This window comes from Mastigoproctus giganteus, chromosome 12, assembly GCF_048544385.1.
Source record: "Mastigoproctus giganteus isolate SK-2022 chromosome 12, ASM4854438v1, whole genome shotgun sequence".
NCBI classification, from domain to species: Eukaryota; Metazoa; Arthropoda; class Arachnida; order Uropygi; family Thelyphonidae; genus Mastigoproctus; species Mastigoproctus giganteus.
In genome coordinates, this window is record NC_143586.1 from 63,840,851 (window position 1) to 63,864,704 (window position 23,854).

General features: G+C 38.4%; 1 protein-coding gene across 2 annotated transcripts in view; it reads left to right on the forward strand.

Annotated features, from left to right (window-relative positions):
* Brf (Brf RNA polymerase III subunit) overlaps positions 1–23,854 on the forward strand; it is a 330,203-nt gene that overhangs the window by 67,017 nt on the left and 239,332 nt on the right. For both annotated transcript variants that reach the window (XM_090386884.1, XM_090386885.1), the window contains one exon: positions 4,111–4,142. In XM_090386884.1, coding sequence (XP_090243010.1) covers positions 4,111–4,142 — 32 coding nt within the window. The remainder of the gene's footprint in view (positions 1–4,110; positions 4,143–23,854) is intronic.

Genomic DNA, 23,854 nt, shown 5'->3' on the forward strand with positions numbered 1-23,854 from the left:
AGCATTGGTGTACACGCAAGTATACATGCACCTATTTCTATTCTTAGCTACCCTAACACAACCCATGTGTTTATTTGTACCGCAATGACTCCCAGCAGTCTCTGAAATATCCTGCCTCTTGTTTTTCAGGCTTCTGCTCATTCCAATAGAAGCAGTGCAAGAATCTCTTTTACCTCTGCCAGTGGCTACTGTTAATCTATTCGTCTTTGTCTTCCCCCAAGCTAGCAGTTTTCCGACCCACCTAACACTGCCTCGATAGCATCAGCAAATATTCTTGCACCCTTTCTATTTAAGTGTATCCCATCCCTGTAGAAGCAATCTCTCCTGTTAACAAGTACAGTCCAGGCTGAAAAACATTCTACCCCTTGAGCCTTGCACAATCTTTCCAGGGCCGAATTGATCGACAAGGCTCTCATCATATACTCCCTCCTATCGTGTCTGGGCAGAATTGCAGACACTGAACATGGTATGTAATATGAACAAGAATGTTATAAAATATCACTTTGCAGACATGAATTTCAAGTTAAAGCAAACCAGAATTCAGACTATTAGTCATATGTACTAAGCATGCATGACTGCTTGTCATTAGGTTTTGGCTCACTCCTGCTGCACAAATAAATAGTTCCTCTGGATGTGTAGAGGAAATATGTATTTTAATAATTTTTTAATGTGAATTTAGTTTTTGTTCTTATGAATGATGAGGTTAGTTTGTATTTTTATGTTATTGTTATTTTGTTTTTTTATTGTTTATTTTTAAAACTGAATTTTATTTGAAATACAATCAAAAAGTTTTGTAATTCAAATAAACTGGGTAATGGAAGCATGAATGTGCATCCTGAAAGTTAGGTGGAATATATCTTGAATATGCTATAGGATCCTCTTCTTCATCATCAGCAATGGGAAGTTCTTTGCAATTACAATAGACTGTGATCCTTTCATAACAAAATTTCATGCCATAAAATTTTGCAGATTTTCATTGATGAAAGGTGACTTGTAGATGTGTACATCTCCCTCATTCTGGGATCATTGTGGTGGCAGGATTTGCATACCTGACTTAAAACAACCCCAAAAATTTGCTCCTGCCCCCACCTATCAGATTGGTTTGTATCATAGCAGAGCTCAAACAAGTCCAGAATATTAATGCTGTCCTCACGAAATTGCTGTCACTGTAAATTATAGATACTGGCAGTGTAGATTATAAATTTCACTGTCAACTGTGAAATTTATAATCTCAAGCTCACATCCCCTATTCTCCTCAATAGTTCATCATAGGTGGCTGCACACCACCTGCATTGACCTTCTCCACAACTGCCTGATTCTAAGCAGGAACCAGTTATTCCATGATGGCACCACATCACATGACAGTGTCCAACAAGCCATCTCAGCTGTCTGGACACAACCAAACTCATCTCCAGTTTTTCCCCAGTGAGGAAAAAGTTATCAATGGTCCAACCATTATGTACTGTGGATTGCCACTCTGTCCATCATCACAGTCAGCATGGCCTTCAACTACCATTGTAACTGTCCTGTAAATAAATGATCATAACGAAGTCTGAATATCAGCTACCTCTTATCTCCCACTCTCATTAGCTGTGTGGATAATGATATCCACTCCATCTGTTTTATCATTTTTTTTTTATTTATTCTTCTCTCACTGCTATGTATATATAATCAATAACTCTACAACTATTTTTTATTTTTTTTTACCAGTAACTATATTTTTTACAATTAATAACTTCTCTCTGTAATTTTCATTATAACCTATGGACCTATTATTTTGTAAACACCTGATTCAACACAACACTTTCTTTTCAACTACTCAGTGTGTATGTTTACAATTGAATGCTTTCAATAAAGACTCCCCCCCCCCCCGTGTTGTTGAAGCCCTTCTCTTCCATCAATTCAGCAAGTTCAGACTTAAAACTTGCTGCATTCTCTTTGTCTGAATTTGCAACTTCTTCATGCCTAACACATTTTGAATTCCAATCCTTGTTTTAAATTGTTCAAACTAGCTTTTGCTAACTTAAAGTCCTCATTCCACTTCACTAGATGATTCAGGGGCCTTACGCTTTAAATCATCATAAATATGTTTGGCTCCATCACATGAAAAAGTGCCACTAATATACTGATCTTGCATTTTATTTTCTTTAATCCATAACATTAGCAGTTTTTTTTTATTTTTTTATCCAAACAGTCAGTACACCACCTTCGATCACTTGTTTGGATGCATCTGTTACTCTCAGTCCTTTGGGTTTGACCTTATTCTATAATGTGGTAAATATGGTGGAATGGGCCAGACTGTACTCTTCAAGTTTATTTGTTTTGCTACCCTTGTCATGCCTTCTGATAATTTCTAATTTAGTTCTAAATTCTATTCCTTTTCTATGTTTCTTTTCACTTTTAAGGGCGATTGTAATACAGTTTAGTGTGAAAGTATTTAAGAAGTTATGTTAAGTCTGGTGAAGAGTTTGGTACACTATCAGGATGCAACAGATTTGGGGGGAGAAAGGCTCATGAATGGACAGGTATCACTGATTGGCTGAGGGTGCAGATCACTTTTGAGCACTCCGAATGCTTGAAATTGGCAGCTGCACAGGCATCCTCTGTAGTTAGTGGTCTAGGAGTAGGAAGATTTTCTTCCTGTAAGACTGGCTTCATTGTAGAAGCAGAAGGTGAATACTGTTTTGTTTTTGTTGCTCCTTAAAGCCTGAAATTTTTGGAAGAAAGAAATAGCTATCTCATGATGGTTGGTTGTTTAATACCATACCATGAAAACAATGAACATTGTTCTCTTCTTTCCTTTCATCCATTCATAAGAAGAAAGAATGCCACATGGGAAATTCTTGATCTTCCAAGTGGCATTCAACGTGTAATTTTTTGTTATAGAACAATATGATTTTAGTTGAACTATTCACTGACATAAAAGTTTGGTGAATTCACACAGCCATGGTAGTTTCAATTTTCCTTATTGTCAGAAAAACTTTATACAAAGAAAAATAAAAGTAATAAAATACACAACTGGCCTAAATACAAGGGACCATAATTTCAAGTTATGGGGGGGGGATGTTTGGACTGGATTGCAGGAGGTTTTATTTTAGCCAGTGAATTATAAATTACTGGAATAAGTTACCTACATGGATGGTAGAGGCTGACAGTTTGGGGAAATTCAATGGTCAGCTGGATAATTGCCCATGGGAGGAGGGAAATGCATAGGTTGTCCATTTTCTTTTCTCTTATTATTTTTTATTATTGTTATTATTTTATTTTTATTCTTATTATTTTATTTTATTTTATTATCTTTTTTGTCTGGTGCAGCATAAGCCATAGGCTTCCTTGCACCATGTGGCCATTTCTAATACTAATACTAAAACGCATACAGGTGACAACTGTCAACTAACAGGCTCTACTAACAGATTACATATTTATGATTCATTCTCTCATTCCAACCCCCCCCCCCATATTCTTCTGTTTCATCTGTATTCAGTAAGTGATGCTTATTTAAACACACACAACTGCAATTTTGTGTGTTCAGCTTTTAATTATCTAGTAGAACGTTATTGTCCTTTCATGTTATCAGAAACTGTTGACCTGTGTTATTATTGTCACTATTACTGTTAGTATGAATTTGGAAGAAATGTTCTCAATTTTCATTCCAGCAAATAGGTGGTATGTATTCAAATTTTTATAAATTTTGTCTTTTAAAAGTTGACTAATGTGTATGTATGCATTAAAAAAAAAAAAAAAAAAACCTACCATTATTTTATAAACTTGAATATATAAAAGTAAGTAAAAGTTTTCTAAAATGCCATTTAAAAAAGTTGCATTTCAAAATTAAATTGAGACATAGTCACGCCTATTTTTCTTTATGAATTTATAACTGTAATTTATTGAGGTTATTAAATGATATAATAATGTGCACCACATTATTATATCATTGGCTTAATGTATAGGTATCTAACTTGTCAACATATTTTTTATATATATATATATATATATATATATATATATATTCCATATTCAGCTTTGAACCACTATTAAATTAACTTCTTATGATAATTTATAAATCTAATCCTAATATGCTAGTAAATTTACACTTAATGGTTGATCCAGATATGTTGTTGGACCTGAGTGATGCTGTACAGGTAAGTTCATTTTGTTTATGCTTTACCTTGGGTATTTATGAGTACAGTAATGTAACAAATAATTTGCAGTTAAATAATGATAACTTTTACCTTTTAATGTATTATAATTTTATGAAGTCACATTGTCAGCATATAAAAAAGTAATCCTCTAGAACAGGGCTGGCAAACCTATCTTCTTGTATGCCACCTTGGGCATGCAAGAAAATTCTCTTGGCATGTAGCATACACTGCTATCCCAATTTTTTTTTACCTAGTGGTTAAGTTAAAGAAACTTAGGTTAGCAGTGTATAGGCGTGCAGCACAATCTTTTCATAAACCTATCAGCATTTTTGGTACACACTCTAAAAAAGGTTTGCCGGCCCTGCTCCTAGAAGTTTCACCCAAATTCGCACTTTATCTATACCATTACTGTTCGGGTGTGTAGCTGTCATTACTCATTAGCAAAATATTAATTTTGAGTGGATTTTAAGACAATAAAATTACAACTAGAATTCATAAAAATTATTGATTTTCTTGAGGAGCAGAAATTTCATCTGTTTGAATTACTCTCAGCATATGCCTTGATTATAAATTTCAGATTGGGGTGTGAATTAAGATAGCATGGATTTTTTTTTATTTTTTATTATTATTATTATTATTCTGATGCCAGTGCAATTGATTAAGCTCTCATGGGCCATCTATGAAATGCTGCTGTAAAATATTTTTGTAAGCTTACTTTTTTGATGTTATCATTAGTAGTTAATGAACAAAACAATAAAACAACCTTAAGTGTGCCTATATTTGATTCTCTACTCAGTGCTCTATTACTTAGATTTCAGTCTTTTGTAAATTTATCCTTTGTTTGGATATTCATTTATTTTTGAAAATGACCATAATTTAATAATCAGTCTAAAGTTTATGTGAAACACACACAGTGAGAGAAAAATCATCAATATTCAAAGCTGTTTTATCAGTAAGTGTACACGTCACTGTAGTAGAATAAATCAGTCCTTCTGGAACTACCTGGCCTACCTTTCACCATTTCATTTTCTTCTATGCTATCCTGTTAATTACTTGACCCCATTGATCCACCTTCCTCTTGTTCTGCATTTCAGCCTGTAAGTACAGCAAACTTAAGGTGATGTTCAGACACCTCAAGTTTACTTCACCTACCTTTGACTGCATATTTATTACTCCAAGGTTTTTTCTAATTTCCTCATTTTAAATATATTTTCAATATACTCTTGACACTGCTTCCATCTGTTCCATTTATTTTTCTTAAAACTTTCATGTCTGAAGACTATAATTTTTTAATCAATCCCTTCATATCTTTTGTCTTGGTGTATCTAATTTTCATGCTAAATTCTCTATAAACTTTATCTGATTTTCATGCTAAATTCTCTATAAACTTTATCTGATTTTCATGCTAAATTCTCTACAAACTTTATCTAATTTATTTAGGGATCGTGGAAGATCTTAGAAGCCACTGTTTAAAAGTAAAATGTCATCTACATATAATAAATTATTCAATTTTTGCTTCTCCCACACTAAACTTTATCATTATAAAAACAGAGAAAAATATAACATTCATATAGTATAGAATAAAATAAAATAGTATATTGTTTTATTAAAATAAAATATATACTGAAAACCAGTTAAAAACCATAAAATCACCGAGAAGCTTTTGATTACATATGTTACCCTCTTTGGTTCAAAGTTTGTATAGATGGACTTTATAAAAATATATGTTCAGTGAGCTGTTCCACTTAACTTTATTAACAAGAAGATAGATAAAAATTATATCTTAAAGTGTATTATTAGTAGTAAATGATTCAAGGAGTCAAGTTTATACAGCATAAACTAAAAAAAAAAAAACTACCCACAACTATCTGTTTTTTCTAATAATTTGCCTAATCCTTCCTTAAATTTATTTAAACTGCCCACTTCCACAACATCTGATGTAAGTTTGTTCTAATGGTCAGTTACTCCCTGCCTGATAGCAAATTTTCACATGTGTGTCATCTGAGAAAGATTAAGGATGCCATCAGCATTTAATTTTCTCAATTCATTTAATGTCTTAAACACTTCTTGATCTTCTCACAGGTGCCTAGTTTTCAGATACTACCATTTACTGAATTGAAGTCTTTGTTAGTAAGAGTATCCCTTTGTTCCTCTGACTAATTGCTCTTCTTTGCACCCATTACAAAGATCCACATCCTTCCTAAAATGAGACTTCCTGGCTTGTTCATATATTTGCTGTCCCATGAGGCCTCTAGCAGGCTTTGTAATCCTTAACTTACTTTTGAAAACCTTACTTTTCAGGCTGCTGTAACCTCCAAAACCTTACTTTTCAGGCTGCTGTATGTCCCAATAGAAACATTACAAGAATCAATTTGACCTCTTCCTGTGGCTGCTGTTCAACTATTAGTCTGTGTACCCCCCCCCCCTCCCAGAACTACCAGTTTTCTGACCACCTTACACTACTTTGTATCATCAGCAAATATCCTTGCACACCACTTCTATTTAAATATGTTCCATCCCTGTAAAAACAGTTTCTCCTGTTAACAAGTGCAAGTCACGTTGAGAAAAATTTTTCTGCATGAACCTTGCACAATCTTTCTAGTACCAAGTTGATTGACAAGACTCATGTGTTCCTGTCCGGCATTTCTGGACAAAATCCAGACACTTTCAAATTTAATTCTAACTTGCAACTTTTTCTCAACTTTGCCCTGTACCAGTTAAATAAATCTTGGATGGCCTAATCTTAATATCATTAGTATCAATGTGTATGACATTATTATCTTTGTGCCCTTAAAAAATGACTTTTGTAACTTTTGTAACATTTATCCTTGGGAGACATACACCTATTCTTTTCAGACAATATACTTCCTGTGGGACCAATGCTTTCTGCCCTTCGTAATTCCTTTGTATTATGTAACGTATGAGTATAGGTTCTAGCATTAAGTTGGGCAGCTGAGTACTTGACGTATCCCTTATTTTAATTCCTTTGAGTGTACCAATCCTTTTTCTTCAAGCTCTCATTTTAGCACATCAGAACACTGAAATTTTTGCTTAATCTTTTCACACTCTTTGTATTGAAAACACACAAAGGCATCTGATTTGGCATCATATCTTGCTACAGAGAGCTCTGCAATCTTACCATGATTTTAGTCTACAATCATGCCCTAGACTACTGAAAAATAAAAATACCGAGCAAAATTAAAATATGCCAGACCCACGCAGAAGGCAGTCAGGAAACCATTGCATTATTCTGAATAAATCCCCCATGATTAGGGACGACTTGCTTTTGTGTAGAATACTTGTCATGTCATTCCCTCCCTCCTCACACCAGATAATTCCAGGATATAAAATGTGTCGGCACCTCCGTAGCCAGGTGGGAAGGAGCAGCAGTACACGCTTCTTGATTAGACCGGGGTTTGAGCCCGTCACCACCAAATACGGAGGATGCGGAAAGGTCAGGGAATGACCACCGCATTTCTCGGAGCAGTATGGCCTTAGCTGCTAATGCTCCAAAAAAAAAACAAACAAACAAACAACAACAATGATATAAAATGTGTTTGGAATACAGAAAGCAGATCAATCTCAGAAATAAAGATTCAGCATGTGTGAAGTGTCTTTTAAGATTTTGTTATGAATGCTGCTAAACTGAAAAATATTTACAAATGTAACTTGGCAACATTGATATGAATACAAGGTATTTAGTTATTTCCTAGGCCAGTGGATTAACCTAGTAGTTAATCCACTGGAAAATGAATGAAAGTTTGAAACTTTCATTAATTTTTCCTTTAACAGGATTTAATTGGCATTATTTTAGCTTTTTAACTCTACTTTATTTTTATTTATTTTTGAATTTTATTCCTTCCTTTTGGTCTCTGTCAGGTTGATTATGATGTATACGTTTTGTATGTATACATCATAATAGAAACAGAGACCCTGCTTATTTTAGTGGCTCTTATGGTTTTGGCTGCTGGCCCCGTGATGAAGCAGTTAAAGTTAAATAACAGTTACTGACTTTTGACCTTTGTTGGATATTTGTGATATGTTTATGGTTAAACATTGTGATATGTTTAACCATAAACATATCACAAAAACTGCTTCCTCTGCATCAAAAAAAGAAGGAAATTAGTTATTTTTCTTTTGCTCTTGGCATGACTTTCTTCTAAACAGCTACTGAGTGTACAAATCATAAATCTGCCATCAAATTGGAATATTGTTCCACATCTGGAGTGCAAACTTACGCAGCACCAGCCAAAAAACACTTCTCGTTGTCTAGTTCTTCCTTGAATTTATTCATACTACCCACTGGCTAAAAGCAAATTTCTGTACATCTGCCGTGCAACTGTCCTTCCTCAATTTGAAATTATATCCATTGATGTGTGTAGTCTGAACAAGAGGAAGTATGCAATCAGCATTGAACTTACTCAATATATTCAAAGCCTTAAACAACTCAATCAGATCTCCCCATAGGTGCCTAGTCTCTTGATGCCGTAATTTGCAGAAGTGAAGCCTTTCTTGGTAAGCACACCCTTTATTTCCCCACTAATCTCACTGCTTTTCTCTGTACCTGTTCCAGCAGATCCACATCCTTCCTAAAATGAGGTCTCCCCAAATGCAGCATATTGCATATGGATAGCAGTACACCTAGAAGAGCATACCAACTGTGCTATTCTGGGTGTACAACATTTTACAATTTTTACATTCTCCACTTGCATGGAGTATTCAAGATGTGGCCTATCCATTGCCTTATACAATGGGATAATCACATCCTTATCCCTGTCGGCAAAATTCCTTTATATCATTAACAAAACATCTAAGTACTTTTTTGACACTGCTCAAAGAACTTTGTCTAACTGCAATTACCCCAGGTCCATTCTCCACTATCCTAAGTGTGGTATCATAGGATAGTGGAGAATGCAAGAGTTCTAAAAAGTCGTACACCCAGAATAGCACAATTGGTATGCTCTTCTGGGTGTACTGCTATCCATATGCAATATGCAATAGTAAGCTAGATAATCTTGTAATAACTGAGAGTAAAGTGGAGGAGAAATTGTTGAAGATAAACACAAGAAAGGCACCTGGGGTGGATGGGATCTATCCAGTTATATTAAAGGAGGCAGCAAAGGAAGTAAGCAAATCCTTAGCCATAATTATGAGAGCTTCCTTGGACTCAGGGGAGGTACCCACAGACTGGAGATGTGCAAATGTGACCCCAATTCACAAAGGAGGATCAAAGGCTGACACAAGTAATTATAGAAATGTGAGTTTAACTTCTGTTCCAGGAAAATTAATGGAGGCACTGGTTAAAGAAGCACTGCAGAATCATCTAGACAAGACTTCAGTTATAGCTCGGACATAGCATGGTTTTGTTAAGGGGAAGTCTTGCCTGACCAATTTGATTGGATACTATGATGCAGTCACAAAAGAACTGGATGCAGGGAATAACTTTGATATTATATAAGTGGATCTTAGAAAGGCTTTTGATACTGTTGCACATGGAAGACTGCTGCACAAATTGGAGCAGTGTGGCATTGGAGGCAAATTGCTGCTATGGATAAAGGGGTGGTTGAGGGGGAGAAGGCAGAGAGTGGTAATCAATGGACATGCATTGGAGGCAAATTGCTGCTATGGATAAAGGGGTGGTTGAGGGGGAGAAGGCAGAGGGTGGTAATCAATGGACACTGCTCATCGTAGACTAATGTTATTAGTGGAGTCCCTCAGGGTTCAGTGTTGGGTCCATTATTGTTTTCTGTATTTATAAATAATATTGATGATGGTATATCAGGCTTAATGTCCAAGTTTGCAGACAATACAAAGGTTGGCGGGGTTGATGCTGCTGCAACAGGATCTGGAAAGGTTGAGCAGATGGGCTAAGAGGTGGAAAATGAAGTTTAACGTTGACAAATGTAAAGTACTACATATGGGAAACAGCAACCCGAGAGCAACATATCAACTCTGTGGTACTGCACTGACAGTGGTAGAGAATGAAAAGGACCTGGGGGTAATTGTGCAGGCAGATATGAAGTTCTCTGAGCAGTGCAGACGGGCTGCAAGAGTAGCTCATGGTGTCTTATCAATGATATACAGGAATTTTTCTAGCAGGGATAAGGAGGTGATTATTCCCTTGTATAAGGCAATGGTTGGGCCACACCTAGAGTACTGTATACAGGTCTGGAGGCCTCATTTCAAGAAGGATGTAGAGCTGCTGGAACGAGTACAGAGAAGGGCAACAAGATTAGTGAATGGAACAAAGGGTTGCTCTTACGAAGAAAGGCTTAAGTTTTGCAAATTACAATGTCTGGAGACTAGGCACCGGCGAGGTGATCTGATAGAGGTGTATAAAGCCTTGAATGATTTGAGCATGCTCAATGCTGATAGGATTCTGCCTCTTGCTCAGAATAATCACCTGAGAGGGCATAAATTCAAATTGAGGAAAGACAGATGTAGAATAGATGTGCGGAAATTTGCCTTTAGCCAGCAGGTGGTTGGTTGGTGGAACAGACTTCCATCCCTTGTTGTGGAAGTTGATAGCCTAAATAAATTTAAGGCTCAGCTGGTCAGGTATTTCGAACGAATGGAGAGTGAAGTGGAAGGTTTTTTTTTTTTTTTTTGGCTGATGCTGCATAAGCTTGCTTTTTGGCATCATATGCCTCTACTAATGCTAATGCTGTGCATTTGTCAATGATAAACTTCAATTGTCACTTCTCAGCCTATCTGTCTAACCACCCTGCTAACCTTCATAAGATCTGCAGCTTGGACCTTAAGCCTGATATGCCTTCACCAATATTATTAATAAATATAGAAAACAATAATGGGTCCAGTACTGAACCCTGGGGACCTCCACTAAAAACAGTAGTCGAAGAAAAGCAGTGTCCATTGATAACCACTCTTTGTCTCTCCTCTCGCCCAACCATCCCTTTATCCATAACAGTACCTTGCCCTTAATGCCACACTGCTCCAATCTGTACAATGTTTTTTTTATGTGGAACAGTGCCAAAAACATTTCTGAAATCTAAGCATATGATTGGCAAAATTATTTTTTGCATCCAGCTCCTTTGTTATTGTGTTATGGTAACTAATTATATTGGTCAGAAAGGATCCATCCCCTCCCCCTTAACAAACCTATTCTCTGATTTTTGTATAATTCCATTTATGCAATAAATGGAATTATACAAAAATCACACTAACAGATCTGTAATTACTCTTGTCACCCTTTGTGAATTGGGAAGACATTCACATATTTTCAGTCTATAGAGACCTCCCTGAAACCAAGGATGTGCTTATAATTATGGCTAGAGGTCTGCTTACCTGTTTTGCTGCTCCCTAGGTGCTTTTTAGGTGCATTCATATATATGTGTGCGTGTGCATGCATGCTAGGTTCCTATTCCATCTGTCCATCCAAACCTCCCAAGCACTTCCTAATTCATTTCACAAATATACGTGGTCACAATTCTAATCTTAACAATGTCCATTTCCACTTGCAGTCTGCCAAACCCCATGTACTTTTTCTGACAGAATCTCAGTTATCAGTTGATTCAACTACTGCTCATCTCAGATGCCCAAATTATTTGCTGTATGATTCCTATCGCCTCAAAGGTGGTACTTGTGCATATGCCCGTTCTGATATTCCCTGTCAGAGACTTGGCAATTTGGAATCTTCATTGGCTTAAAATCTCTCTACCTCATTGTGCAAAATTCATCTGTTGTCTCTACCATTCTCCCAACTCCACTAATCATTTGGAGCTTTTTGACTTCCTCTCTTTGCAACTTGACTTTCTCCAGTCCAACTTTCCTAACAGTGAGGTAATTTTCCTTGGTGATTTTAATGTTCACAACTCCAGCTGGCTTCCGCTTTCTAGTCACACCGACCCAGCTGGTCGAGCTGCTGAGGCTTTTGCAATTACTAATGACCTTGCACAGATTGTTCATTTACCTACAAGAATACCGGACAATCATAACCATACAGCCAACACGCTTGATCTTTATATCACAGACAGCCCTTCTAAGTACACGGTCGAACTGAGAGGTCCTTTAGGCACTTCAGATCACAACTTGGTGATTGTCTCTTCTCCAATGGAGCCTTTATCTCATGGTTATTCCCAACCTCGTGTTGTTTGGCATTACAAGGATTCAAAATGGGATGACCTGCGAGATTTCTTTTCCTTGGTCGGATTACTGTTTCAAAATTTCTGATGTCAACGTTTGCTCAGATCGTGTCAGTGAAATTATTCTTGCAGGAATGGAATCCTTTATCCCACACTCCACTTTAAAATCTCATCCTTTATCTAAACCTTGGTTTTCCGATAAATGTGCTAAGGCTGTTCAAGAGAAGACTGTTGCATATCGTAATTGGCTTGTTTCTAGTTCTTCAGTTTCGTTTTCTGTCTACACCGGGGTTCGCAACAATTGTAAAGCGGTTATTAATCAGTCCAAACTAGAGTTTGTGAACAGGCTAAGAGTAGAAAACTTGCTTCTTGCCCTAATGGTAGCCGAGCATTCTGGTCCCTTGCCAAAGCTATTGGCCACAACTTTTGCCCATCTCTGCTCTCAACCCATCCCCCCCCCCCGTCCAAACCACATGGTGCTGTTGTCACTTCAGCCAAGGATAAAGCTGACCTGCTAGCATCCCATTTTTCTTCCAACTCATATATTAATGATCTTGGTAAAACACCTCCCACCATTCCCAACACACTCCGTTCAATGCCTCCTGTGGTCTACCGTCAAAAGGATGTCAGAAGGATTTTGACGAAAATTGATGCTAAGAAAGCTCCAGGTCCAGATGGTATTTCTCCACTTGTTCTCAAAACCTGTGCTCCTGAACTTATTCCTATTCTTTGCCGCCTTTTTTTCACTTTCTTATTCCAAAGGTGTGTTTCCTTCTGCTTGGAAATTTGCTCATATCCAGCCAGTTCCTAAAAAGGGTGACAAAAACCTCCCATCCAATTATCGTCCCATTGCAATTACTTCTACTCTTTCTAAAGTAATGGAGAAATAAATTAACCGCCAACTCTTAAACTACCTAAAAACCCTCTGTCTGATCAATGATCGCCAGTATGGATTCCGTCAATGTCGATCCACTGGTGATAATCTGGCTTATGTTACCTATTTATGGACTAATTCAATGGAAAGGTTCAGTGAAACACAAGTAGTTGCTCTTGACATCTCAAAAGCTTTCGATCGTGTTTGGCATAAAGGTCTTCTAAACACGCTTCCATCTTATGGTTTGCCAACTGTTTTTAGTAATTGGCTATCCAGTTTTCTCTCTGATCGCTCACTGAGGGTGATGGTAGATGGCTCTCTGTTTTCTAACTTCTCCACTAATGCCAGTGTCCCCCCTAGATTCAGTTCTTTCCCCTGCTCTTTTCCTCTTGTATATTAATGACCTTCTTCCATTGACTGGAAATCCTATCCTTAGTTTTGCTGATGATAGCACATTGCATTCCACTTTCCATTTTGAGAAACCTTGTCCTGTTCAATCAGCTTCAATTTCTCGAAAATCTGCTACCAATTCCTTAAATGCCGATCTTCAGGTAATTCTCCAGTGGGGAAAAGACAACACTTAGTTGATTTCAACCCTTCTAAAACTCAGTCTTGTCTTATATCTCGCAAAAAGGATTCTTCTGGTCCTGTGCTTATCTTTAGTGACACTCCGATTTCTAGGCAAAATTATATATCTCTTTTGGGGATTATCCTGACTTCTAATCTCTCTTGGCACAAGCACATTACAAATATTGCTTCCTCTGCATCTAAAAAACTTGGTTTTATCTTTCGCTCTAGGCATTACTTTTCTTCCAAACAGCTGCTCACTCTGTATAAATCGAAAATCCGCCCTGCCATGGAATATTGTTCCCACATCTGGGGTGGTGCCCCAAAACCTCTCTCAGGCTTCTTGATTCCATTCAGAAGAGGGCAGTTAGGTTAATTAATGATTCACTCTAACAGAGTCTCTCCACTTGCTGTCTCATAGGCGTACTGTTTCTGCTGCATGCCTTTTCTATAGATCCATGGGCACTGTTCTCTATAATTCCCGCTCTCTCTCTCTCTCTTTCAAAACAGTCCAAACACGTGCCGCCACCAGCCAACATCCATTTACTGTCCAACTTCAAACTCATAGAACCAACTTTTCATCTTCATCATTTATTCATTCAACTGCCGTTTTCTGGAACAACCTTCCTTCATACGTATTTCCTGAAAATTACAGTCTACAGAAGTTCAAGTCCAATGTCAACAAATATCTTCTTTCGTCTTCTCAACCTCCAACCCAAGCATGGTACTAAGTACTATAGGTTCTAATACCTCTCGTGTTTGGGGTTTACATAAAAAAAAAAAAAAAAAAAGTAACAGAGGGTCTACCAATTGACAGATTTTCACGAAAATTTGTATTTTTTTTGGACTTGTTTAAAATGTTGTCAAGCCAAACGGAGAACTCTACTAAAAGTTTTATTAAAATCAGAAAAATAAAAATATAGTTATTATTTCTTATAATTTTTATGAAAAAAGAAATTGATAGATCAATTGTAGTTTTAATACAGTATTATTAGCTCTAGACATGAATGCATGCAATTCGTGTACAAGGAGGAGACCTGAAGTGGTGCAACCCATGTTTAGTTTCCAGAAAAAAGCCCCCCCCCCACATCTCTTCCATCATTCAGTATGACTGATGTCTTTCGAGGTTATGATTGGCAGCATGGCGAGATCCAATCTTCCTTGCATTTAAAGGGTGCAGCTCTAAAACAGTGTTTGCAGGTTGGCAACTAAATAGTCCACCAGATGGTTTGGTTTTTAGTTTTTTATGGTGCACAAATGGCTATAGTTATAATGTGCGACATCACTAGGCTTCCAGATCAACTAGCATATAATCTCGCTGCATCAAATCTGCCAGATAGTTACTGGAGGGAGTCCGAGTAGTAGTAGTATGTACGAGGTGCTGTCCAAAAGTTCCCGAAATGTATTTACAAAATAAATTAGACTCACCCTGGGTCTTATTTGCCACCGTAACTTTCAAAGTAGTCCCCTTGAGAGCATAAACACCAATCCCAGCGCTTCTTCCATGATTTGAATGCATCCTGAAAGCCCTTCTTCATTGTAGTGTTCAGCACCACCTGCGATTTGGTTTGAATATCCTCTACGCTGTCAAATCTTCTACTCTTCAGCTTGAATTTCATTCTTGGGAAGAGGAAGAAGTCACGGGGGGCTAAGTCTGGTGAATAAGGGAGATGGAGCTGATTGTCATGTTGTTGGATGCCAAAAATTGCTCCACGCCGAGATATGTGTGGGCCGGCACATTATCATGATGAAAGACCCAGTTCTTTTTGTGCCATTTCTCTGGGTGTTTCCTCCTGACGGCCTCCTTAACTGCCTCAGGGCATCACAGTAGAACTTTGTGTTGATGGTCTGGTCAGGAGGGATAAATTCCTTATGGATAATCCCATCAATGTCCAAAAAACAGATCAGCATGGACTTCACATTGCTCCTCACTTGTCAGGCTTTCTTCGGTCGGGGTAAAGATGGGCTCTTCTATTGGGATGATTGTTGCTTGATTTCTGGGTCATACCCATATACCCAACTCTCGTCACCAGTGACAACTGTAGAAAGCAAGTTTTGATCACTCCTGGCCTGTTCTTGAAGATCTCTGCTAACTTCCATATGATGTTAAAATCTCTCTGCCACATTCTATCAAATCCATCTGTCGCCTCTATTGTTCTCCCAACTCCACCAATCATTTGGAACTCTTTGACTTCCTCTCTTTGAAACTTGACTTTCTCCAGTCCAACATTCCTAACAGTGAGATAACTTTCCTTGGTGATTTTAATGTTCTCAGCTCCAGCTGGTCGAGATGCTGAGGCTTTTCCAATTACTAATGATGTTACACAGATTGTTTATTCACTTACCAGAATACCAGACAATCCTACCCTTGCAGCAAACATGCTTGATCTTTTTCTCACACACACAACCCTTCCAATTATACAGTTGAAGAGAGTGAACTTCTAGGTACCTCAAGATAACAAATTGGTGATGATTCTTAACCTCATGTTTTTTGGCATTATAAGAATGCAAAATGGGATGAATGGGAAGATTTTTTTTTTTTCTTTTCGCCAGTTGAATTACTGTTTTAAATATTCTGATGTCAATTTTTGCTCAGATCGTGTGAGTGAAATTATTCATGTAGGGATGAAATCCTTTATTCCACACTCCACCTTAAAATCTTGTTCTTTATCTAAACCTTGTTTTTCCATTAAGTGTGCTAAGGCTGTTAAAGATACGAATATTGCATATTGCAATAGGCTTGCATCCAAATCTCCAGGTTCATTCTCTGCTTACACCAAAGCTCACAATAATTGTAAAGCTGTTAATAATCAGTCCAAATTAGATTCTGAACAGGCTAAGAGAGAAAACTTGCTTCTTTTCAAAATGGTAGTTGAGCATTCTGGTCTCTTGCCAAAGCTATCAGCAGCAACTTTTGCCCATCTGTATTCCCACCTCTGTCAAAACTCATGGTTCTGTTGTCATTTCAGCTAAAGATAAAATCTGACTTGCTAGCATCCTACTTTTCTTCTAACTCATATTTATGATCTTGGTAAACCTCCTACCATTCCCAGTACACTCTGTTCAATTCCTGGTGTGGTCTTCCATCAGAAGAATTTTGAACAGTCTTCATGCCAAGAAAGCACCAGGTCCCGATACTATTTCTCCACTTGTTCTGAAAAACTGTGATCCTGAGACTGACTAATTCAGTCACATTTTGAAAAAGACCCATAAAAATTCCCTCTGTCATTGATGCATTCAGACATGCACCTTTTTGGCACGGTGTGGAAGTGCTGTGATTATAACTACTGTGTTGCCTGCGAAAGCATAATTAGTACAATGCACAAAACCATTTTTCGATATGACATATAGTTTTTGAGTAAGTATTAATTTTTAAAAGTGAGAAAGAACTTTATAACCACTCTGTATAAATAATCGCATGTGTACCCTGTACACCGAAAGACGTTTTATGTGTAAACATGTTTGACGACACCTACTAAATTTCGAACCATTAGAACTGAAATCATGAACAATGTAATTTATGCTCACACTCGCTATTTACTCTACCAAATCAATGTTAGTGATAAATAGGATACACATGCCCGCTGCTTACTCTACCCAGTCAATGTTTGGAAAAGGTTAGGTCAATAGCTTAATTACCCTTTTGATTGTAGCCATTTGTTGAATAGTATGATTGCAACAATACAAGTATTGTTTGTATTGTTACAATCATACTATCATGTTGGATCATGTTACTCTGTCATGCTTTGTTGCAAATTACACATGCAGCGCTATGAGATCTGCAAGAAATTACAGTATCCACGTATAATACGCTATTGAAACTATGACTTGGCTCAGGATCTCAACGAGTACAAGCGCGAGATGATAACACTGCACATTCCATTTCGCAATGAGGAAATAGATACTGTCAGAAATGAAATATGTCAAGATATATGACAACAATGAACAGCCCATACTAGATCGTAAATTGTATGAATTGCACTTGGAAATTCGCAAAATGATTGAAATATGTAAAATGATGTGTCAAGACGACAACAACGTTAACCCCGACAAAGCATGTGGTAATGACCTGCATAGCCCTGTAACGCAACTGTGAGAAGAAGACCCCATTTGAAACTTTTAGAATCATCCAAACAGCGAGATAAATGAGAATCTATAGCTCGCCACCTCAACTGACTCGGCGCAATTGCAAAGAACGAGAAAACTTGATGACCACCGAGGACTTCTGCAACTTAATGAGAACAGCCAATGACAAGCAAAAGATTGTACTCATACATGTAATTTGGAATCTGTTATACAGATGGATACTATAATGCCTACATTACATGCACTTCAACTGGTAAGGCTGAAGTGCATGTAATGTAATGATATCGGATGTGCTCAGAGCTAGTTTATGCCAGCTCTGAGCACATCCAAGATCACTGCCCTCAAGATATCCATTTCTCTGGTTACCAAAAGGTTTCTGCCATGGGTGGCAATGGTTGGCCTGAAGCCACCTAAGTGGTATGCCCCGGATCATAAATGTTTTTCCGCAACGAGTTGGTTTTTGCTAGCTCTGAGCACATCCAGGATCGCCTCGCATGATCTCCTCTCCCGACTCTGTTCTTTTTGCCTTTCCCATGTTTTTCTGCAACCAGCTGGTTCATGCCAGCTCCGAGCACATCCAAGATCACCTCCCATGATCCTTTGCTTTAAATGCTTTACTTAAAATTTGCAAGATATCCATTTCTCTGGTTACTAAAAGGTTTCTGCTACTTTGTAGCACCTAAGCACTGCTTAGGTGCTACAAAGCCACCTAAGTGGTATGTCCCAAATCATAAATGTTTTTCCACAACTAGCTGGTTTATGCCAGCTCTGAGCACATCCAAGATCACCTCCTATGATCCTTTATTTTATTTTAAATTTTGCAAATATCCATTTCTCTGCCAAAAGGTTTCTGCCACTGGTAGCAATGGCTAGCCCAAAGCCACCTAAGTGGTATGCCCCAAATCATAAACGTTTTTCCACAACAACTGGTTTATGCCAACTCTGAGAACATCCAAGATCATTTCCCATGATTCATTGCATAATCTCCTCTCCCTACTCCATTTTCCTTTGTTATGAAACGGAAATGATGTCATTTCCACGTCGCAAAATAGTGACAAATTGATTTTACTAAATTCCGAAATTAAGTGGGTGCCGCCAAAGATGTTTACATGTCAATAAGTAGATATCTTTTCAGTTAATGATATTAGCATTAGCATTAGCATTAGTAGAGGCATTTGATGCAAGAAAGCAAGCTTATGCAGCATCAGCCAAAAAAAAAAAAAAAAAACCCACTTCCACTTCACCCCTCTGTTCGTTCAAAATACCTGTCCAGCTGAGCCTTAAACTTATTTAGGCTATCAACCTCCACCACAAGGGATGGCAGTCTGTTCCACCAACCGACCACCCGCTGGCTAAAGGCAAATTTCCGCACGTCTATCCTACATCTGTCTTTCCTCAATTTGAATTTATGCCCTCTCAGGTGATTTTTCTGAGCTAGAGGAAGAATCCCATCAGCATTGAGCATGCTTAAACCATTCAAGGCTTTATACACCTCTATCAGATCACCTCGCTGGTGCCTAGTCTCCAGACACTGTAATTTGCAAAACTTAAGCCTTTCCTCGTAAGAGCACCCCTTTGTTCCATTCACTAATCTTGTTGCCCTTCTCTGTACTCGTTCCAGCAGCTCTACATCCTTCTTGAAATGAGGCCTCCAGACCTGTATACAGTACTCTAGGTGTGGCCTGACCATTGCCTTATACAATGGAATAATCACCTCCTTATCCCTGTTGGAAAAATTCCTGTATATCATTGACAATACTCCATGAGCTACTCTTGCAGCCCGTCTGCACTGCTCAGAGAACTTCATATCTGCCTGCACAATCACCCCCAAGTCCCTTTCATTCTCTACCACTGTCAGTGTAGTACCACAGAGTTGATACGTTGCCCTGGGGTTGCTGTTTCCCATGTGTAGTACTTTACATTTGTCAATGTTAAACTTCATTTGCCACCTCTCAGCCCATCTGCTCAACCTTTCCAGATCCTGTTGCAGCAGTGTAGTGTCAGTAGTGTCCTTGACAACCCTGCCAACCTTTGTATCATCTGCAAACTTGGACATTAAGCTTGATATACCATCATCAATATCATTTATAAATACAGAAAACAATAATGGACCCAACACTGAGCCCTGAGGGACTCCACTAATAACATTAGTCCATGATGAGCAGTGTCCATTGATTACCACTCTCTGTCTTCTCCCACTCAACCACCCCTTTATCCATAGCAGCAATTTGCCTCCAATGTCACACTGCTCCAATTTGTGTAGCAGTCTTCCATGTGCCACAGTATCAAAAGCCTTTCTAAGATCCAAGTATATAATATCAAAGTTATTCCCTGCATCCAGTTCTTTTGTGACTGCATCATAGTATCCAATCAAGTTGGTCAGGCAAGACTTCCCCTTAACAAAACCATGCTGTGTCTGAGCTATAACTGAAGTCTTGTCTAAATGATCCTGCAGTGCTTCTTTAACCAGTGCCTCCATTAATTTTCCTGGAACAGAAGTTAAGCTCACAGGTCTATAGTTTTACTTGTGTCAGCCTTTGATCCTCCTTTGTGAATTGGGGTCACATTTGCACATTTCCAGTCTATGGGTACCTCCCCTGAGTCCAAGGAAGCTCTCATAATTATGGCTAAGGGTTTGCTTACTTCCTTTGCTGCCTCCTTTAATATAACTGGATAGATCCCATCCACCCCGGGTGCCTTTCTTATGTTTATCTTCAACAGTTTCTCCTCCACTTTACTCCCAGTTATTTCAAGATTCTCTAGCTTACTGCTAGAGTTGAATACACCTCTGGCATTCCCCTTGCTGAATAACTCCTCATGTGTGAATGTCGATGCAAAATATTCATTTAGTTTGTTAGCTACCTGAGCAGGATCATCAACAGTTGACCCATCAATATCAAGTGGACCAATCTGATTCATCCCCTTCCTTCTAGAGTTTACATAAGTAAAGAACTCTTTGCTGTTTTTCTTTGCATCCCTTGCCAAGGATTTCTTGTAATCTGCCTTCGCCTGCCTAACCTCCTTTGTAACTTGGTTGCATATCAACTTGTATCTATCATAGGCTTCTGTGTCATGTGTTAATTTGTAAGTATCCCATGCATTTTTCTTCTCTGCCATATGCCTCATTAGTTCATCTGACATCCATTTTGGCCTAAACCTTGAACAATATTTCTTAGTTGGTATGTAAAGCCTAGTAGCTTCCAAGATATGTTCTTTGAATGCTTCCCATTTTGAATTTGCTGTTGGTAACATCATCAGTTGGTCCCACTGTATAGAATTTAAATACTGTCTCAGTCCATCGTAGTCGCCTTTACGGAAGCAATAACCCTTCCCTTTACCCCTAATGGTAGTTACCTCTTTCAGTAAATCCCACTTCAGCACACTGTGCTTACTGCCACCTAGTGGTTCATTTATCTGCAGATTCTTAATGCATGAAGAATCACTGCTGATAATCAAATCAAGAGTATTACTCCCTCTAGTTGCTTCCTGAACATGCTGATGTAGAAAACAATCATCCAATAAATCCACAAAAGCCCTGCTAGTGTATGAGTAACCAGCCCCCAAATTCCAGTCAATATCTGGGAAATTAAAATCTCCCATTATAAGACCCTCTGATTTACTGGCCCACTCTATTTCCCTGTACAGTTTCTTATTATACTCATCAGAGTCATTAGGCCTATAGCACACTCCTACTCTCAATTTTGATCTCCCAATGCTTATGTCACACCAAACTGACTCAACACTGCACTGTCCAGCGATGTCGACTGGCTTCACTTCCTTGGTTTTTATGTGTTTCTTAACTAATAGCATAACCCCTCCCCCTTCCTATCCTGTCTATCCTTTCTGTAGACGTTGTACTCCCCAAATTGCAGTTCTGCATCCCTTATATCTGTGTGACACCACGTCTCTGATATCCGAACAATATCTGCCTTTGATGTTTTGAGCAATACCTCAAATTCATCAAATTTATTTACTAAACTCCTAGCATTGGTGTACACGCAAGTATACCTGCACCTGTTTCTATTCTTAGCTACCCTAACACAACCCATGTGTTTATTTGTACCGCAATGGCTCCCAGCAGTCTCTGAAATACCATGCATCTTGTTTTTCAGGCTTCTACTCATTCTAATAGAAGTAGTACAAGAATCTCTTTCACCTCTGCCAGTGGCTACTGTCAATCTATTGGTCTTTGTCTCCCCCCAAGCTAGCAGTTTTCCGACCCACCTAACACTGCCTCGATAGCATCAGCAAATATTCTTGCACCCTTTCTATTTAAGTGTATCCCATCCCTGTAGAAGCAATCTCTCCTGTTAACAAGTACAGTCCAGGCTGAAAAAAATTCTACCCCTTGAGCCTTGCACAATCTTTCCAGGGCCGAATTGATCGACAAGGCTCTCATCATATACTCCCTCCTATCGTGTCTGGGCAGAATTGCAGACACTTTCAAATTCAACCCTAATTCTCGGCTTTTGTTCAACAGTGACCTGTACTTATTAAGTAATTCTGCCGGTCTCCTACTCTTAATATTATTAGTGCCAACGTGTACAACTATATCACCTTTTGTGCCCTTAAAAGATGATATTCGCTCTACAACGTCATCAACCTTTGCCCCTGGCAGACATACCCTGGTCCTGTTCCACCTATCTTTTTTACAAAGCATGTTCCCCGTTTCCCTGACAATTGAGTCACCAACAACTACTAGTTCCTTCGGGACCAGCGCATTCTGCCTTGGGGGTTGTCTCTGTGTCACGTGATGTCCAAGTGCAAGCTCTGGCGTTGATGTGGGCAGCTGAGAGCTTGATGGGCCCCTCAGTTTAGTTCCTTCGAGGGCATCCACCCTGTCCTTCAAGCTCTCATATAGGCCCACAAGAACGCCGAGTTGTTGCCTGATATCGATACACTCCTTGCATCGCGCACACACAAAGACATATCAGCCCTCCTAAGTTCGTGAAGATTCATTTAATTATGTAGTGACTGCTCACTGTCAGCAAACATTAAGATACAAAAAAAAGTGTAAGACAGTAGGCGAATTTACCCCATCATATTTTGGGAAGTGGGAACAAGATTCTCCTCTTTACGGCTCCAGCTTTTCTTAAATTTTTACCATTTTTTGACTAAATTGGCATATTAATTTATTTTCTAGAAATAGCTTTATAATCCTAGTTACTATACTTTATTTTGAACTTAGATAGAGATTTTGTGGGTTATTACTTAGTATCGGTAAAACTTGTACTATTCAAAACTTGCCACCATTGTGTAGTATCAATACGGAATAGCAGTATCTCAAACGTGATAGTGTAAGGCATAACGTAAAACTAGATAGCGTAATACATAGCACTGTAGTAGGAATCTGTTAGCTTAGTATAGCATTAGCAATTAATCAATTAAATTTATAAATCCTTTTAATTTTTATTGTTAATTAAATTGTATTTAAATGGAAATCATGCCCCAGACTAGAGCAGCAAAGCAACGTGCATAAAGTAGCGAAAGTGCTGTGGTTCGTGGGAGAACAGAAGGGGACGATTCTCCAACACATCACAGTCTAAAAAAAATATGCAAAATACGACACATTTGCGGATCTCTCTCAAACAGGACATGATCTAGCCATGGAGGATGTCTTGGTGTGTGTGTGTGCTAGGTGCAGAGAATGTGAATAAATTAGGCACCAACTCAGTATTCTGATGGGCATCAATGAGAGCTTGGAGAGTCGGGTGGATGCTCTTGAAGGAATTAAAATGGGGGAGGCCCATCAAGCTCTCAGCTGCCCAATTCAACACCAAAGCTCACTCTTATGCACCAGGCAACACAGCGGGAACCTTCAGGACAGAATGCACTGGTCTCACAGGAGCTAGTTATTGTTGATGACTCAATTGTCAGAGAAACGGGAGCTATATTGTGCAAAAAGGATAGGTGGAATAGGACCAGGGTATGTCTGCCAGGGGCAAAAGTTGATGAAGTTGTAGAGCAGATATCATCTTTTAAGGACAAAAAAAGTGATATCGTTGTACACTAATGACATTAAGTGTAGGAGATCTGCGGATTTACTAAGCAAGTACAGGTCAATATGTTGAAAAAAAGTCACA